The sequence below is a fragment of the Pelophylax lessonae genome (genome assembly GCF_965119305.1).
Source record: "Pelophylax lessonae genome assembly, chromosome: 3".
In the NCBI taxonomy this organism is placed as follows: Eukaryota; Metazoa; Chordata; class Amphibia; order Anura; family Ranidae; genus Pelophylax; species Pelophylax lessonae.
Window position 1 is genome coordinate 316,330,926 of NC_138770.1, and position 19,438 is coordinate 316,350,363.

General features: G+C 48.2%; 1 protein-coding gene across 1 annotated transcript in view; it reads left to right on the forward strand.

The window, feature by feature from the left end:
* The first annotated feature begins 8,250 nt into the window (after positions 1–8,250).
* VWA5B2 (von Willebrand factor A domain containing 5B2) overlaps positions 8,251–19,438 on the forward strand; it is an 82,876-nt gene continuing 71,688 nt past the window's right edge. The window contains exon 1 of the mRNA XM_082249902.1: positions 8,251–8,409. Coding sequence (XP_082106028.1) covers positions 8,271–8,409 — 139 coding nt within the window. The 5' untranslated portion in view covers positions 8,251–8,270. The remainder of the gene's footprint in view (positions 8,410–19,438) is intronic.

Below are 19,438 nucleotides of genomic sequence, written 5' to 3' on the forward strand. Positions count from 1 at the left end.
AGTTCACTGTTCTGGTTCTGTCCGCAGCTCTTTTTTTTTTTTTTTTAATTTTTTTTTTTTTTACATTTAAAAAAAAAAAGTTATTTATTTTAAAAACTTCAAAAATGTTTACAATTATTTTATTTTACATTTTTTTTTAAATTAATTTATTACAATGTTTGATTGTTATTTTTTTTTACAATTTGGTATTTTTTTACAGGACAGGGGATCCTGCAGTGCTACGGGGGGAGGGGAGGCACAGTGTAAGGGGGGCACACCGGGAGACGGGGGATCTTGACGCAAATGCAGGCAGAACAGGGAGGGGGATTGGTGTCAGAGACGCAATTACAGGAATGATGCCCTGTATCTATGTATCTCCCTGCAGTAGCTGAAAGCTGGAAGGAGGGGGAGAAACTGACTTTCAGCTGCTGCAGAAAGCTGCACAGGGCTTCCTTCTGTAATTGCCCCTCTGCCCAACCACACTGTTTCCCTGTGCTGTTGGGGCCCCCCTGTGCGCCTGGGCCCCCTACAATAGGACTGGTGGTCCCCCCTAATAGCGGCCCTGGGTGTGCTGCCACCGCTAACAGGGCTTTAGGGCTTCCATCTTCACCTGGTCTTTCTTCCAAGTTCATGGGCAGTTGCCATTTGATTGGCCGAGCCATGATGACATCACACCACAGCATGCCATCCATAGACTCGATTGGCTCTCTATGGATGGCATGCCATCGATTGAAAGCGTAGTGCGCCGATGACTTCACCGGCGCTGCTAAACGAAATATTTCCTAAACAATGCGCGTTCAGGAGATCTTTACTGTACCGACAGGTATGTCTTATTATAGGCTTACCTATAGGTTTAAATGAAAAAGCCTTTACTACCACTTTAACTGAACACTGAAGATAAAAGCTGATTGGTTGCCATGAACAGTTACTCCAGATTCTGTCTGCTGTATTCCTTCTTGTGTTTTTTGCTACATCTCCTAGCTTGATTTACGGTAAATGTCTGTTATATTCGTGTTCTCTGCTTACCCAACAAATGCTGCCTCCCAACACGTTCACCTATCGGTTTTGTGCGCAACAGAGCTAATGCAATTTTAATGCTGCATAGATCTTTCTTGGCTGGATTCCCCTTGCTAATATCAAAGTTGTGTTTGCTCCCTGAAGCTGTGGATTGGCACATCTGGTTGTTGTTCTGCCGGTTACTGTCTTGTTAATCTGGCGCTCCCATTCATCACTTCCTAACCGCATTTGTTCATTTTTTTTTTTTTTTGCTGAACATTTTAAAGGAAACCTGCCAGCAGAGAACTACGGGTGGGTGCCATTGCCAAGGTAATCGGGGGGGTTAGAGATCACCCAAAGTCTGACAACTGCTAGCCTTTTACCTGGCTGACATCACATATTCCCTGCAATTCCTAGACACTCACTAGAACTCTGTCTCCTGTTCATACAACAGATGACACTTTGTGACAGATTCAAGTAACTGTTGGTAAAGTGTGTATGAATCTGTTGCAGAATTGTTTCAAATTGAATTTTGTCTTGGATACAATTTACTTCAAATTTGAAAAGTTCTTTATTTATCTCCACTTTTTTGTATCACAGCTATGGTTGTACTTCTTAATAGCTTTAAAGTGATTGTAAACCCTTACATATACCCAGTGAGGGGAACTATCCTCAGGTGATACACCGGGATTAAACAAATCCACCTACACGAGTTGTATCTGTCTGTCTGCAGTCTTCTCTTTACAGCTGTTTAAAGTGCTAAATGTTTAAAGCTTGTCTGAGCTGTCAGAAGAAAAAAAAAAAGGATGGAGAGCCAAAATTACACTCTGCAGAGCTCAGTGAGGAGAGCTCTGAGAGCTGATTGGAGGGAAAGGACACACCCCTCTGCACACAGGAGCAGGGCTGAGGCTGTCAATCAGTTGGAAGTCCCTGCCCTGTCACTTTTTTTTTTTCTCTTGGTATCAGAAAACTTGTCGCAAGTGATTCATGCAAATAGCAGAGGAATGAAGCAGTAGACAGAAGTGACACTAAGGCCGGGTTCACATATGTGCGGCAGTGATCCCCAGCATAGGGGCCGGTGCATTCCTGTTCACCAGTTAAAGTGGTTGTAAACCTACTTAATAATTTTCATGCAATCCCTGTTGTTAGATAATGCAATGTCTCTACTGTATGTGCTTTATTTAAAAAATGCCGTTGTATACCTTATTTTAGAATGCCGCTCAGCGCTCACGTGACCGCCCACCATTCCCTCTCCTGATCTGACAGCTACAGTAGGAGGGGCTGAGAATCACCCACTGACATCAGTTGGGTGCTCTGAAATAAGGTATACAACTGCATTTTTTAAATAAAGCCCCTACAGTAGAGATATTGCATTATCTAACTCTGGGGATTGCCTGAAAATGATAAAGGTATTTCAGCAGCAGAAGGGGACTGGTACGAGCCGACAGGCAGGGGGGAGGAGGGGGAGGAGGACAGAGGCATGTAAACTGACCACAATGTCATGCCTCAGCAGCCATGATAATCGTGGTCAGTGTATAGGGGAGAGGGTAGAAATTGGCAGGATCAGCCAGGTATTTTAGACGATACAAAGGGCCAAATTACACAGCACAAGCACTGTGCTGTTATTAGTGCTTTAAAGTGGTTGTAAACCCTCTTGTATAACTTTTACCTATAGGTAAGCCTATATTAAGGCTTACCTATAGGTGCTATAAATATCTCCCAAACTTGCACCATTTAGGAGATATTTACAGCGCAAACTGCCGATGACGTCATCGGCGCAGGCGCTCTGAGGGAACGGCCACCCGTGCCGTTCCTTCAGAGCTCAGTGCCGTGAACGGCGGCTCCCGCGCGCATGCGCGGGAGTGATGTAATCGCGCCTCCGGCCAATCAGATGGCCGGAGGACGCGAACCCGGAAGCGGGACGGCAGGACATGTCGCCGTCCTGTCGCTGAGGTGGCGGCACGGCGGGGGCTTCCTTTTAAGGTAAGTACTACATAATGAGCTAGTATGCGATGCATACTAGCTCATTATGCCTTTCTCTTTACAGGGCTTTTTTTTTCTCGTTTTTTTTTTTTTACTTCCTCTTTAAAGGAACAAGATCCATTTTTTTTTTTTTTTTTTAGGGTAACGCGCTTTAAGGTGTGAATCAGGTGTGAATTTTTGCTTGAATTTGCGCCTGAACCACACCCAAACACACACAGGACCCTTTTGGAATGTGGACCGCAGCCGCCCCGGACTTGTGTGAATCTACTCCATTGAGAGGCGGCCACACTCGCATGTCATGCGAATTGGATGCGGAAAAGCCTGCATCCAATATGTGAACCCGGCTTTAATTCTTTTAATTCAGACAAGTACACAATATAGAGGGATATGCTATGTTCAGATTTCATGTCTGAGGTTTAAAACCACTTTACGCTTTTACATTGATTGCTGGGGTGTCAAACTCCATTTCATCATGGGCCACATTAGCATTATGGTTGCCCTCAAAGGGCCGGTTGTATCCAGAGCACAGTACCCCCCCTTACATCAGATGTCAAGAGTCCCCCCCACCCTCCCTTACATCACAGTGTACCCCCCCTATCTTATGCTGCTGCTAGGAAGAAGCGGGGGTGGAGCTGAGAAGCAGAAGGTGCAGGGTCTGAAGGAGGACCTGAGGAGGGCTGGAGTCAGCTGGATGCTGGGACCAGTGGAGATGGAAATGAGGGGGGTGATGCAGCTGCACACAGAGGCTCAGGATCTGGAAGAAAAGTTCTGTCATCCTCTCTGCTGCCGACTGCTGACACAAGGTTGAGATGGAGACCAGGAGGGCGCTGCAGCTGCAGTAAAGGTGCAAGGGCCACATGGAATGGCCTGGGGAGCTGGAATCGGCCCGCAGGCCTTGTTTGACACATGTGACTTAGATGGTCATTGCCTGTGACAGAAAGCCAGTCTAGTTGTTTCTCAGAACAATTTAGCACCTTTTCACATTGCTAACTGGAAAGGACAAATGGGAGAATTAATATATGGGGTTGGCCCCTTAGCCCCCGTTCACACTTAGGCGACCTGTGAGGCGACCTGGTCGCCTCACAGGTCGCCGCAGGTCACCTCCCATAGGGAAGCTGCGGACCCGTTCTAATAGGAGCGACACAAGTCGCTCCGACTTAGAAAACGGGTCCGGAGCTTCTTTGGGGCGACCAGGAGGCGACCGCCATAGACTTCAATGTTATGAAGTCCGTGGCGGCCGCTCCGAGGTCGCAGCGCGCTGCTCGCACCGCAATCTCGGAGGTCGCCCCGGGAAGTAGCGTCGCGTGTATGTGAACCGGCGCTTACTTTTTTTTTGTTATTGCTTGATGTAAAATAATTCGGTGACTTGCATGGAGGTAAACGTTGCCAGTAGAAAATATACAAGTATTTCAAGAGTTAACATGGATGCTTACAAGAGACATTTCCAGCTGCTTGGAGGAGGCCTCTCAGTACATATCGCTTACTCTGCATCTCTTCTCTTCCACCAAAGTAACATTCTTTCTAATGTTCCCTACTGAATGCCGATTTAATGTTTAGAATACTACAGTAGCTTAGGTGTTCTGTGTAGTATCATTTACTTATACACACATGTGAGTGTCCAGATGAATGATTAATCTTCTGGCAAACATAGACGCTTATCCTGGCAATCCTAAATTACCCAGCAGCTAGGTAACCAGAAAGTGGACCAGCAAACTGCAGCCTGCTAATATACAGCTTAGGGTCTGGGCAAACACAGATGGCCTATGGAGGAGTGCACTCTACTTTTACTTTATAGTACCGACCTTCAACATCAATTTCTTATGTACGATAGAGTGCAAAAATTTGTGTAAGAAAAAAATCTTCTTTAAGTAGTCCTATGAGCCTCTGGCCACTTTGCAGCCTTTACTTTGACCATACTGTACAGGAGGAGCTGGAACCAGGGCCAGATTAAGAGCATCATGGGCTTGGTGCTGAGGATTTTGAAGGGCCTTAAGGGCCGTGCCTTGCCATGCACCCAGAGGAGGAAGGGTGCAGCCATGCATGCCTAATTCCACATGGGATGCTGTCTCTGAAGCCCATAAACACATCCATGCATCGGCAACTGTCCCTCCTTGTCCGGCCTTCGTACTGTGTGGGGAGGTTCTGAGGGAGCTGCCTGGGGAAGCGAGCATAGAAGCCAGACTTCTGTGTTTACAAGTGACAGAAGAGCGGTAACAGTGAATATGGCCAACCCGGGGCCTATATAAAAGGTAGGGGCCTGGAGCTGCAGCTCCAATAGCCCCTACGTTAATCTGGCCCTGGCTGAAACTCTGTCTGAACTCTACATGTTCTCTCTCCCTGTTCTCCCTAGTTTACAGAGCATAAAAATCATTGTAGAAGCACACAAAGATGCAGCAGTCTGTCATACCTGTACTGACTCCTCCTCCCCCCCCCCCCCATTTTTTTTTTTTTTTTTTTTAACACTGGTGTCATCCTCTGAAGAGCAATCCATGGCCTAGCTTAAAGGGTTAGTCCACCTTTACAATCAAATTTGCCATGCAGTGCAGTAGGGTTGCCATTTTTTTTATTGGCAAGTAAGTGTCGGTTCACACTATGACGACACGACTTCGGGATGACTTAATGAAGTCGCCGTGCACCACGACTTTGGTGCGACTTGCACGGACTTCACATAAAGGAAGTCAATGCAAGTCGCTCCGACTTCGGCCAAAAGTAGTGCAGGAGCCTTTTTCTAAGTCGGAGCGACTTGAGTCGCTCCTATTAGAACGGTTCCAATTGCACAAAATGGAGCACGACTTGTCAGGCGACCAAGTCACCTGACAAGTCGGAGTAGTGTGAAGCGGCACTAATGCCCCGTTTCCACTGAGCTTTCTGGTACGGTTCGGTTCGGTACGGTACGCTATTTATGCCGTTTCCATTATGAATGGTACCCTAATTCCGAACCGTACCTTACCACTTTTTTGGGACCCTTTCGTTGGGGTACCAAGCACATTAGTACCGTACCAACAGGGTGGAGCTACACTCTGCAGAACTTTGATTGGTTGACAGAGAATCGTCTATCACAGCTTTCCTGCTACACCACGCCTATCATGAAAGGGTACTATTGGCAGTGGAAACGCAAGGTGTACCGTTCCGAACCGTACCGTACCACTCAGTGGAAACAAGGCATAAGAGTACCAATACTTGTGCTCAAGTATTCGCTGATACCGATACCTTTGTGGTGCGATTTGAGCCCATACAAAATGAACAGGCTCAAATCGCACTGCAAAGAATTGCATGCGATTTGAAAAGGAATCACACTGCATTCCTTTTCAAATTGCATGCAATTCAAACTGCATGCGGTTTCCAGCACCGCTCCTGTGTGAACCCAGGCTGAAGTCACTATGACAAGCCTGGGGGAAACTCTTATGTGATTCAGACAGGAATCGAACCGCATTCCTGTTCAAATCACATGCGATTCTGTGCAGTGCGATTTGAGGCCATTCATTTTGTATGGGCTCAAGTCGTACAGCAAAGGTATCAGTTTGAGGTATCGGAGCATTTGCACGAGTACAAATGTTTAGTATCAGTGCAACCCTACAGTACAGAGTCCCCAGAACATTGAAAAACACTGCTCAGGTTTTAAAAAATAAGCTTCTTTTAAATGCCATACCTGTTGGCCATCAGTGATCCCTCCAAAGCCTGTCCAAAAAACTCTCAGGTATATGACCACCTGATGTTGGACACCCCCACTTCACATAAATGAGACCTCTGGCTGATTCGATACCCATGCTGTGCACTCTGTCTCCCTCTACTGCAGCAGTGGCTGAGCTCCGCATTGTGCATCAGAGGGAGAGAAAGTGCAGGTTTTGAACACGCCAGAGTGCTTGTTCCTGTGAAGCGGGAGGCATGCAACCAATGGCCATCAAGTCCTTGCTACGTAGCTAGGTTAGGGAGGGTTGCCTACCTGGGTGATTTTCAGGACAGGCCTGGGCCTACATTTACAGTGTGACATTAAAAAGAAGCTTATTTTAGATAAAGTAGGGGAGGGTTAAAGCCTCTGTCAGTACTTTTTTCCTTTTTCTTTTTTTTTTTCTATCGGTGTCTCATTAAAGAGGAACTGCAGTCTGCTCACATAATTTGTAATAAAACATGTTTACTATTCTGAAGCTTCCCTCCAACCACTTTGCATATTATTTTATATATACTGTGATTCTGTACTTGCCAAAAATGCTGCAGAACTCTCCCTAGACTTAGTCTAGCTGCGGCCATTTTAATTGTGGGAAGCTGAAGCTGCTGCCTGTTCACTTCCTGGATTTACACACACAGACAGACACAGACACACATATGCAGACAGACACACTCACACCACTGCTTGGCTGCACATTTCTACTCTCTTGATAAATAATCATGGATCTCTGCAGTCTCCTGTTATCTCCACCCTTATCCAGCCCCCTCCAGCTCTGCATCTCTCCTTGGCTCTCCTATTACTCACCCCTCCTCCCTGGCTGGCAAACTCTTCAGGAGAGTGAGAGAGGGCTGTGCGTGATGTTATTAGCCTAGGGCTAATTACCAGACAAGAAAGAGGTGGGCTGTATATGGTATTTTCTAGCAGAAAAAAAAATGTTTTTCTTTTCAAAGTTAATACAACAAGAGCAGAAGATTTATTAGATGGAAAGAATGACTGAAGGTCCGCTTTAAGGTTTCCCTGAACTCCCTGTCCTATAGTGTAAACCGGAAGTGAGAAAATCTTTTTATTGTGAGAAGAATCCCCCTCTTAGACAGTTGTCACAGGAACAGTTGCCCCCATTGGCAGGTTTCTACTCTATTCTGCATCGAGTAATAACCTTAAAGTCGTTCTAACTCCTCATCACTCTACCCAAATCAAAAAAATGACTTCTATCCTTACTATGGACAATACAGTTTTGAAATCCTAAACTTTCCCTGTATAAAAGTAAGAAAAAACATCCTTACTAATCCACAAAGTCCAGCATTGTCTTGCAAGTAGGGCACGTTCTCCCCACACTGCTCCTCTTGGGCACTGACATCTTGAATTCATATACATATTTAATATATATAATAATGTATAATACATTTTTTTTTTTCTTTTTTTTGCAGTTGTGCTTTGAGGAGGGGGAGAAGGCAGGGGGAGGAACGTTGGAAAAAAGAGTGAAGGTCCGCTTTAATTACCATTACTTGTTATGTATACATATATACTACATGAAGCATTTACAGACCTGAGGACTGGTAAAAAAAATTGTTGATTATATTTCATAATTTATTTTTTTTTCTATTCATTTAATAGGTAATAAAAAGACCTTTTTACCAGCAACAGAATGCCCGGCCTGTTTGATACATGCACCTGGGTGCAGCTCCCCCTAGAGGCTTCATGTGTCAATGCCTGTGCCAGTGGATACAGTCTGGGGCTCCGTGCTCACCTCACCTATCGCAACACTAGTAGTGAAACTATGCAAGGTAGGTTCATGGAAATGCCAAAGTGATGTGGATTCAATTGCTTTTTGGGATCTGAGTATTTTTTTTATTCCCTGTTATAGCAAGTTGTATCACCCCTTTTTTTTAAAAACGATACACATATATAAACAAACACACCCACCCACATGAGGGGTCTTTAAAAAGTTTCCACACTTGTATATCTTAAATGGAAACGGCGAGGGCGGGAGGAGTTTTGCTGATGGCAATAAAAAGTTGGTATGACGCTGGGAAAATGCATTGCAAAGGAAGGTGACTATATAGAAAAGTAATGTGATCTGTTTTTTAAATCCTTAATAAAAAAGCAAGGAAACTTTTTGAAGTACCCTCGTGTGGGTGTGTATGTGTGTGTATGTGTGTGTGTGTGTGTGTGTGTGTGTGTGTGTGTGTGTGTGTGTGTGTGTATATATATATATATATATATATATATATATATATATCCACGCTATGTTACTTGCGTATAATTAATAAACGTGCTCAAGCAATTGCTTATATATGTGTATGACTGCCGCTGTTCAGCAATAAGTTATACTGTATCAGGTTAAAATGAGTGAATCATTTTATTTCTGTAATTAGATATTGTTATAGTTCATTGGGTTTACTACTGCAGTATATGCAAAGGTAATTGACAAGGTGGCATGGAGGAGAATATAAAAAAGGAAGGTGAAATCAGGACCCCCTAATCTTTTGAGACTTGATACCTGTGGAGGCTGGTGCTCCAAATTTTTGGGGGGGCGCAAACAGAAAAATGTAATAGGCATTGGTTCGCGGCAAAAAACACGGCAAAAAATTGCGTGACTTTGAGGTCACACAAGTGTGAAAAAGGCCTTCAGTAATCAAGGTACAGTGCCTTGAAGCAACAATAGATCCCCTAAAGCAACAATAGATCCCCCAGAACAATAGATCCCACAGCAAAGATGGACTCTCAAAATACCTCCCCCTCCAGCAACAATAGCACCACCCAAACAACAATAATAGATCTCCCAGTAGCCAGCATCAATAGACTCTACAGCAGAGCCCTGGGGGGTATAGGAGAGCCCTGGGGGGTGTAGGGGGTGTAGGAGAGCCCTGGGAGGTATAGGAGAGCCCTGGGGGTGTAGGGGGTTTGGGAGAGCCCTGGGGGGTGTAGGAGAGCCCTGGGGGGGCAGAGAGCACTGGGGGATGTTGCAGATCAGTTCGGTTGAAGAGCCCTGGGGCTGGTCAGAGCACTGGGGGTCAGTAGAAAGACACTGGATAAGAGGAGCAGTAGAGGCGGCTGCATTTTGAAGAATCAAGCTCTGCATTTCCTTCTGCAGCCTCAGAATGCCTGCTTCTCCTCCTCCCCCCTCCTACAGGCTTTCAGAGGATGCAGAAGGAAATGTAGAGCTTGATTCTTCTAAATGCAGCCGCCTCGTCATTCCTCCTACCCAGGCTCACAAAGGGGGTGGCCTGCAGCAGCTGCCTCCTCTAGCTCCTCTCCCCTTCATGGTCACGCTGAACCCATTGAGAGGCTGTGACGCCCGGCCCAAGCACCGCCCCTATGATGTCGGATGTCCTGATTGGTCCAGGCTGGACCAATCGCAGGACGGCAATCGTGAATGGGAGTGTCCGGGGCGCATCAAAGTGCGCCCCGAGGACACTCTAAAGGATGGCCAATCGCATCAAAAGAAAAGATGCACATGATGCCTAAACCCCCCCCCCCCCCCCCGTAGCCAGCAATGTGTCCGGCGCCCCGCTGCAATAATAAAGGTACACTTTTTTTATGCTAATTTTACTGTGACTAGCCTTGGAGGGGGCGGCGCCCCTTATTGACCAGCCGCCACTGCTTGATACAAATATAATCTCTATCTCACTCTGTTCTTAATTCACTGCATTCTGGTAACCCAGCAAAAGGCTTCATGTACAGTAACCTCCCCTGGACGCCGGCTGCGGAAAAATGCTAAACACCGGTACCGAGGTTTACACAAGTTCTTGCCACGTTCAGTGGTCTTTGGCCAAAACGTTCCTATCTTGAACACGATTCTGCTGTATTCAGGAGAGGGAGGTTTAACCTCCTCTAAACACGGCTGCTCCAGTGTACATAAAGCCTATAGCTGGCCATACACTGTTGCAACTGACTGAGGAAAATGCTGTAATATGTCCCTCTGACAGTCAATCAAACGATTGATTTTCTGTCGAGCAGGTACTGCCACATGCTGAACGAAATTAGGCAGTTGCCTGCTGAACCAGCAAAATTTCAAACAGTGTATGGCCAGCTTAAACTGGATGTAAACCTGATTTATGAAATTTGACCTAGGCAAATATGTCTGCAGTGTTTTCTTATCTCTTTCCAAAGCACTAAGTACCTTTCTAAGTGGCTTTCTCCTGCTCCATTCTTCTGTTTTCAACATGATAAATTCTGAGAAGTTCTCCCTCAACTGAAATAAAACCAGGCTGAATTTTGTGTCAGTGTGGGTGCTATAAGTAGATTAGAAGAGAGCTGGTAGTGCGCATGCGCGCGGCGCCGGATCAGGACATGCACTGACCGCGCTCCGCACAACCCGCCGCCTTCATAGCTATAATTAGGCGATCAGACCGGAGAGAATAGCTGCGGAGCGGCAGCAGCTTACGGGGGAGCGGAGGATGCACAGGAGGAACACCGGAGCGGGCAAGAAAAAGTCTTCCACGCCGGCACAGCCCTCCAACAAGCAGCGCCTGTCCTCTCCTTGCCTGCCACAGCAATCCAAGATGGCCGCGACCCGCGGCTCGGCGGCACGAGGCGGCCCGCTTCCAGCCAAGTCTCACGTTGCTAAACCACCAACCTCGCCAACATTGGGGACGGTCACCTCATCCCCCCACCGCACAGGACATCCTTCGCCAGCAGTCTCCAGGACGGAGGAGGTAGGAGATCCCTTCTCATCCCAGTCCCAGGGGGCCAGCACCCGGTCCCCGCAGGCTGCGTCCCATGGCTTCTCCCCCTATCAGGCCTCACTTGATGGGGAAGTGGAGGGGGCAGTGTCACCATCATCCTCTATGGACAGACAAATGGCAGACATAGCAGAATTAGCTCTCAGCCAAGGCAGCTCTGCAGCTTTCCCTCCTCCCCAGCCCTCATACTCAGGGGACTCTGTGCTCATAGCCAGGTTCTCGGCCTTGCTACAGCAGGAACTCTCTAAGGCCTGTGCCACCATTGCTGCAGGGATGAAGGGGGACTTCCAAGAAATTGGGGGCAGACTTGATTCAATCGAATCCAAAATGGATGGGACAGTTCAGAGAGTCAACCAAAACCACAGGCTAATAGTCACACTCCAGGACCAATTAGTCGATGCCCAGGCTAAAATTGAGGATCTTGAAAACAGATCTCGCAGATATAACTTTCGAATTAGAGGACTTCCTGAGTCGGTCACTGATCTGGAACCAGCTATCCATACACTAATGACTGACCTCATCCCCGAAATTTCCCCGCACCACTTAGAGCTTGATCGATTCCATCGGGCCCTGACAGCACCACGCTCGGATGGGTTACCACGAGATATCATTGTGAAACCCCATTTCTACAGGATCAAGGAAAAGGTCATGGCAGCTGCCCGCTACCGCAACGATGTCACCCTATTGGATCACCCAGTGCAGATATTCGCCGACATATCCCAGGCGACTATACAAAAAAGGCGTACTCTGAAACCACTACTGACTCATCTGATAAATCGCCAGATCAAGTACCGCTGGTCCTACCCGTTCAGACTGTCTTTCTCATTTAAGGGTAGATCCTACTCATTCTCCAATTTTCATGATGGCGAAGATGTCCTTCTGGAGCTGGGAATTATTTCACGAGAGCCCCCCCCGGCCAGATCCCCGCGGGGCTCCTCGGAAGAGCCATCCCGACCACTATCACCTTTGTGGTCACAGCCGGCCAAGAGGGGTAACACTAAACAACGCACCCCGCCGTGAGATGCTGCGGCTCATTTACTCCACTTCATTCTACTTCTTTTTTGACGAGGGGCCAAACTGCTCTGTTCGTTCATGCCTTCATCTTTATTTTACATTTTGTTTTTTGACTGGACTCTACCTGTAGACTGTGCTGGTCTGCCGGCTACCACTACACCAAGAAAAGGCAAAAAGAAGGGAAAAATTTTTTTTTTTTTTTTTTCTCTTTTTGATGCAAGCCTTCGCTGAGAACTTGGATTCCAGAACTCGAGGGTTCCTTTTGTTTATGACAGCCGTTCCAGGTTTATTATGCTGTCTCTTGTTGATCGCATTTCAGGGGTCTCTGGACTCTGCTGTTGAGACACGGACGCTGTTGCCTCCCCACCAAGGGGAATATAGGGTTGCAGTACCTGTTGGGATGGGAATGTTGGGGTTTTTCCCTTTTTTTTTTTTTTTTTTTTTATTTCCCTCTGGCTGCCGGTCGGCCATGCTGTGGTTGGTCGGTGGCGGGGGGTTATCAGGGGATCTACGGGACTCCCATTAGTTTAACTGGAGATTTGGGAAGTTATGGTTTCACTATGTTTTTCCTCTTGCAGTGACATGGTTCTATGGCATGGATTGAAGCGAGTCGGGTTGCTTCCGCATGCCACTTTCCGCGACCTTGCTCGCTGCTATGTGCAGTGAACAACCTCGCGAATATACATGGGGTGCTGGACCCCACAACCAGCTTACACTGTGTAAATTGTTGGTACTACTAGCATACCCTACGCCCCCCCCCCTCCCGCCGTATGGGCGGTGGGGGGGAAGGCGGGGGACCTTTTGTTCTTTTGTGTTCTTTTTTTTACTTTACTGTCTTTCTTCTAACCCCTTTTTCTTTTTCCCTTCTGACATGGCGACTACTCGACATCCGGGCCCCGATGGCTCGTTCCCGGAGGTGGGGAGGAGAGGCGGCTCATCCATCATGACATTCAGGCGGGTACAACCTACCGAACCACAATGACGAACCCCTTGCCAAGTAACTTTAAAATTCTGACACATAATGTCCAGGGCCTTAACGCACCGGTGAAGCGAACAAAGGCTTTTCAGTTCTACCATAAACAGGGAATCGATGTCCTCCTATTACAGGAGACCCACTTCCCTCGCACTTCAGCACCCAAAAAACTTAGCGCCAAATTTCCCAACTGTTACATGTCCAATAGCGAAGATAAGAAACGGGGGGTGGCGGTCTGTATAGCCAAGAGGGTCCCGTTCACACCTAAAGAGGTGATCAGAGACAGGGAGGGAAGGTACCTAATGGTCCAGGGCAGGATAAATGAGCACGACGTAACCTTTGTCTCCTACTATGCTCCGAACGTGGGGCAAATTCAATTCTTCCAGGAAATGCTGAGCGTGGTGATGCCGCGTGCGATGGGACATGTAGTGTTTGGGGGTGACAGTAATGTCCCCTTGGACCAGGTCATGGATAGGTCGGACGCCTTGCGTGCCTCTCTGAAACATGCCCCGCGTCTGGGGGTTAAATTGGCTAGATTATTGCACTCCACAGGATTGGTGGATGTGTGGAGGAATGATCATCCCACGACGCGCGATTTCACCCACTACTCTCATGCGCATAAGACGTATGCCCGTATAGACCACCTCTTTGCATTGTCGGCTCTCCTTCCGTTTGTACTAAAGGCACAAATCATTCCCACCCCGTGGTCTGACCACTCCCCCGTAGTGATGACCGTCTCTGACTTGTGGACTAAACCTAAATTTTCAGCCTGGAGGCTCAACGCCTCCCTACTGAATGACCCCCTTATACTTAAGGAAGTGACCGATTGCTTACATCAATATTTTCTGGACAACCCATCGACTGATACATCCCCGGCCATGGTATGGGCGGCGCATAAAGCGACGATTAGAGGCAAGCTTATCCAGATTGCCTCCCGGAAAAAAAGGGAACGCGACGGAGAGATACTGCGTCAGGATGCGGAGCTGAGGGACCTCCTAAGGGAGCAGAAGAGACATCCGGGGGTGGACATCAGACACAAAATTGACGCGGCACGGGTGGCCCTTAATTTTAGCTTGACCACTAAAGCGGAAAAGTCCATTCGCTGGTCGAGGAATCGCTATTACACACTGGGCAATAAACCGCACACACTTTTGGCCCGCAAACTGGCCCCGAGACTCTATTCCCCAGCACTACCAAAATTGAGGCTTAGGTCTGGTCTCCGGTCACAGGACCCCAAATTGGTGGTCAACGAATTTTATCACTTTTACACAAAGCTCTATTCCCAACCGCAGCCGCTTAGACAGTCCGCGGTAGAGGCCTTTTTTCGGGATATCTCCCTCCCTAGCCTTTCCGCCCCCCATGTGGAGATTATGGACAGGGAGTTCTCTACCACAGAAATATTGGTAGCAATCAAATCCATCAACCCTAATAAAGCGCCGGGACCGGACGGTTTCTCTGGCCATTATTATAAGAAGTTTCACGAGACCCTGACCCCCCATCTCTGCTCCTACTTTAATTCTATTAGGGCAGGGACCCCCATCCCGACATATGAAAATAATGCGTATATCCATGTGCTGCCAAAACCGGGCAAGGACCATGGGGACTGTCTCAACTACAGGCCGATATCGCTCATCAATGTTGACCTTAAAATTATGGCGAAGGTGCTGGCGACTAGGCTCAACACTTTTTTGGCGGAATATATCCATCCTGATCAGGCCGGCTTTGTGCAGGGCCGACAGGCGCCTGACCAGACCCGGCGTGCGATAGACGTGATTTCAGCCCTCCAATCTAACTGGGATAACGTAGGCCCCAGAAAGGGCATGCTATTGTCCCTCGATCTTCACAAGGCCTTTGATTCCCTGTCCTGGGAATATCTTTTCCAGACACTGGAGCGCTTTGGCTTTGGACAACACTTTTTATCTCTAGTAAGCACGTTATATAGTGACCCAGTTGCGAAACTGTCTATTAAGGGTTACGGATCCCCTTTCTTGCACATTAGGAGGGGCACTAGACAGGGGTGTCCTTTATCCCCGCTCTTATTTATCTTAGCCCTGGAACCATTGGCCATTAAATTGCGATCCAACCCGGACATTAAGGGCTTACAATGTGGGGGGGTGGAGCATAAGTGCGCCCTATTTGCGGACGACATCTTGATGTACCTTTCGGCCCCACTGATTTCTATCCCCAATTTACTTAAGGACATGGCGGAGTTTGCGTCCATCTCAGGTCTCCAAATAAACCCCTCCAAATCTCGGGCTCTGAACCTAACACTGGATAATACTACCCTATCTGCCCTCAGGGACAACTTTCCCTTTGCATGGCAAGAAAGGTCACTGCCATACCTTGGAATTCATCTCACGGCCTCAATAACCACCCTTTATGCCTGTAACTACCCACCTTTATATAAAAAACTACGGGAAGATCTTGCTACTTGGTCTGCTAGCCCCCCGTCATGGTTCGGTAGGTTGAATTCGGTGAAAATGAACATATTGCCTAGATTGTTGTATCTATTTCGCACTCTACCCATAATGCTTAATATGACTGATATTAAGGATTTTCAGGGGTCGGTCATCCGGTTTATATGGGGGGACAAGAGGCCCAGAGTCAATAGACGGACTCTTTATACCCCTAAACTCAGAGGGGGACTGGGGGTCCCGGAACTGAGCAAATATTACCATGCCGCTCAGTTGGCCCAACTGGTACGCTTCCACTCCCGGGACCCTCTCCCGATCTGGATGCGCATGGAGGCGGCCCACTTGGGGATTCCGATCCACCACGCGCTGTGGTTAAGAGCTAGGGACAGACCGGGGGTGCTCTGTCCTGCCCTCTCCCACTCCCTGGGGGTTTGGGACAGGCTGTCGGGCAGGCACTCCTTTAAGTCCCTCCATGCTCCGCTGGCGCCCCTACTGGGCAACCCTTTGTTTCCACCGGGTCTGACCCCGGCAATGTTTGACTGGTGGACAAACAGGGGGCTTCTCAGGTTGGCGGATTTATGCGACCACCGAGGACTATTTACCAGATCCGAAATGCAGGAGAAGTATTCCCTCCCTGAGGGGGAGTACTTTCGCTACGCCCAGATCTCCCATTTCGCAGCCTCCCTTAGGCGAAAAAGCGATATCACTACCTCCACACCAATGGAGTATCTTTGCCGCACACTAGACAAGCAAAAAAGCTACATATCTACGATTTATAATATACTCCACGGAGATGACAGTAAACTGCCATACATGTTACGCTGGGAGGAGGATCTGGGAGAGTCTCTGGACAGGGCGGAATGGAGTGCTTTAGCACAGTTTAACTCTAGATCCATACTTAATACTTCTTTGATAGAAGCAAACTTTAAGGTGTTTTTGCGTTGGTACATGGTTCCGGTCAGGTTGGCAGCGGCGGTGAGCACTGCATCCCCCAATTGTTTTCGGGGATGTGGCCAGGTGGGCACGGTGCTCCACACGTGGTGGACTTGCCCGAAAGTCCGCCGATTCTGGATCCGAGTCTACAATTTTGTTTACTCCTTGACTCAAGTCAATTTGGCGAAAGACCCCCAAAATGCCCTTCTGGGTAAACCAGTGGAGGGAGCAACTAAGCCCGCTAAGCGCCTCATTGCCTTTGTGTTCACGGCCGCTAAAATAGCCATAGCCCGCTCGTGGCGCACCCCCGTGGTGCCATTTGAGCTCTTGAAAGCCAAACTGACCTGGATCATGTTAAATGAACGAATGGTGGCAATATTGAATGATAGGATGCGCATGTTTGATAAAACTTGGGACCCCTGGATAAGGTACCTGGCGGGCCCCTCATAGGGGTGCTCGGGTGCCTTGGTAGCATTGGTTGGGTTGTTGTGGGGGGGATTTCCCCCGGCGGGGCGGGCGGGGCCTGGATGTCGACCCTCGGCCTTCTATTTTCTCCATAGCCGCTGATGTCTCTTTCTTCTCTCTCCCTCTTCCATTCCTGCTGCCCTCCTCTGCAGTTTCCTCCTTTTCCCCCAGTCTGGTCCCTTTCCCTCTATCTATTTTTTCTCTTTTTTCTTAATTTCTGATATTTTTCTGACGGTGCACGGACGACAGGCTGTGCCCCCCACTAGTGGAGGGTTTGCTATAGGGGTTGGGGTTCGCCCCCTCTGGAAGGGCGCAGTGAGTTCCCGTGGGGGCGCCATTGAGGGGTCGGGCCCGGACCGTCGGTCCTGTAGGATGTAATAGCGGGGGCGCTGTCTGTCTGGGTGCCGCTATGCTTTCGCACTGTTGGTTGGATGCCTAACTTAAGTTTACATTTTAGGTTTATAGTCTTATTGACTACCCATTTTGCTTTTGTGTTTTTCTGCATTGGCACTAATGTATGTCTTGTTTTCTGAGATATTTACTGTATACATGCGAAGTATTTGAGCCATGTTGGCTCCTAGTGCACTGTTAACGCTTTCTTTCCAAAAAAAAAAAACTTTAATAAAAACATTGAAACATAGAAGAGAGCTGGTCTATTCACAGCACATTCCTTCCTTCCTCTGCCTATGTGGAGTGGGGGTGTGTGCCTTTCCTCCAATCAGCTGTCATATAGTGTAAGGCTTCACTACACTCCCAGTGGTGAACAGGAAGAGAACGTTTCTAACATGATGTGCACTTTCTAAAGGATGTAGCAAGCTAAAGACAGCAGATATAAAACTTCTGTAGGGAGATTTGTTTCATCTCTGTATATCTTCGGAGGCTGTTCACTTCACTGGGTATAGGTGAGGATTTACATCAGAGATCGACCGATTATCGGCAACACCGATATATCGGGGGTTGATAGTACTTTCCCCGATAATATCTGAATCGGCCTTTGGATTTAACGATATTGCCGCTATTTTCGTGACGTCATTGCGTATGTTGCGCTACGCACCTCTGCGCACTGGGCAGCTCTTAGGCCGCCTCCCTCAGCCTCCTTACAGTGTGTTTTACCCGCCGCGGCCACACTGGAGTCTGCATGCTGCACAGTCGGTCGGGGCAGTGAGTGATCTAGTAGTTCTTCAAAATCAGTGACTAGTCACAGAAACACGTTCTGTAACACAGCCGCCGCAACCACCCACAGCTGCCCAGTGCCAGCCAGCCACCCACCCAGTCCCACACACCCACTGTGTACCAGCCAGGCAGCCACAGGCCCTGCCTGAGTCCTGATTCCTGACTGTACCAGCTAGCCAGCCACAGGCCCTGGGCCTGTACGTGCCAGCCACCACACAGGGTGCCAGCCAGCCACCAAGGGTGCCAGCCACCCACCTTGTGCCAGCCAGCGCCCATCAAACGGTGCCAGCAAGCCACCAAAGGGTGCCAGCCACCCACCCAGTGCCAGCCAGCCATGAAAGGGTGCCAGCCATCAAACGGTGCCAGCCAGCCACCACAGGATGGCACTTCCAGCCAGCCACCAAAGGGTGCCAGCCAGGGTGCCAGCTAGCCACCCACCCACCAGGTGCCAGCCAGCCACCACAGGGTGCCACTGCCAGTGTCAGCCAGCCACCAAAGGGTGCCAGCCACCCACCACAGGGTGCCAGCCAGCCACCCAGTGCCCACCACAGGGTGCCAGCCAGCCACCCACCCACCACAGGGTGCCAGCCAGCCATTTTGTTTAAGCCTATATAAGTGTCTTTCTTTTTTTCAATGGAGGTGGATGGAGATGGATGGAGATAGAAAAATTAAAAGTGTCGTCTGGGACTATTTCTCTTCTCCTTCTCCAGGAAAATCAGCAGCACTGTGCAACACTTGCAAAAACAATGTAAGCATGGGATCAATAACTGCAAAAACCAAAAATACGTCTAATCTTTGGGCCCATCTAAGAGTTCATCATGTTGAATTGTATAATGCAGCACAGAAAAAATAAAATGAATCACAAGGTGAAACATCACTTTCCCAGGCAACAATAACAGATATGTTTCAGAAAAAAAACTGGTGGCTAAATTCTAATGGAAGATCCCAACTGCTAGACAGTAATCACAGAGATGATGGTCACTGATAACCAGCCATTTACAATGGTGTCTGACTCTGGATTTAAGTGGTTGATGTCCATAGTTGAGCCAAGGTACACACTGAAGAGTGACAAATTTTATCAAACTGAAATGCTGCAAAAGATTCACCAAAAGGTCGTTGACAAAGTAAAGACTATGCTGCAACCAGAGAACGCTGG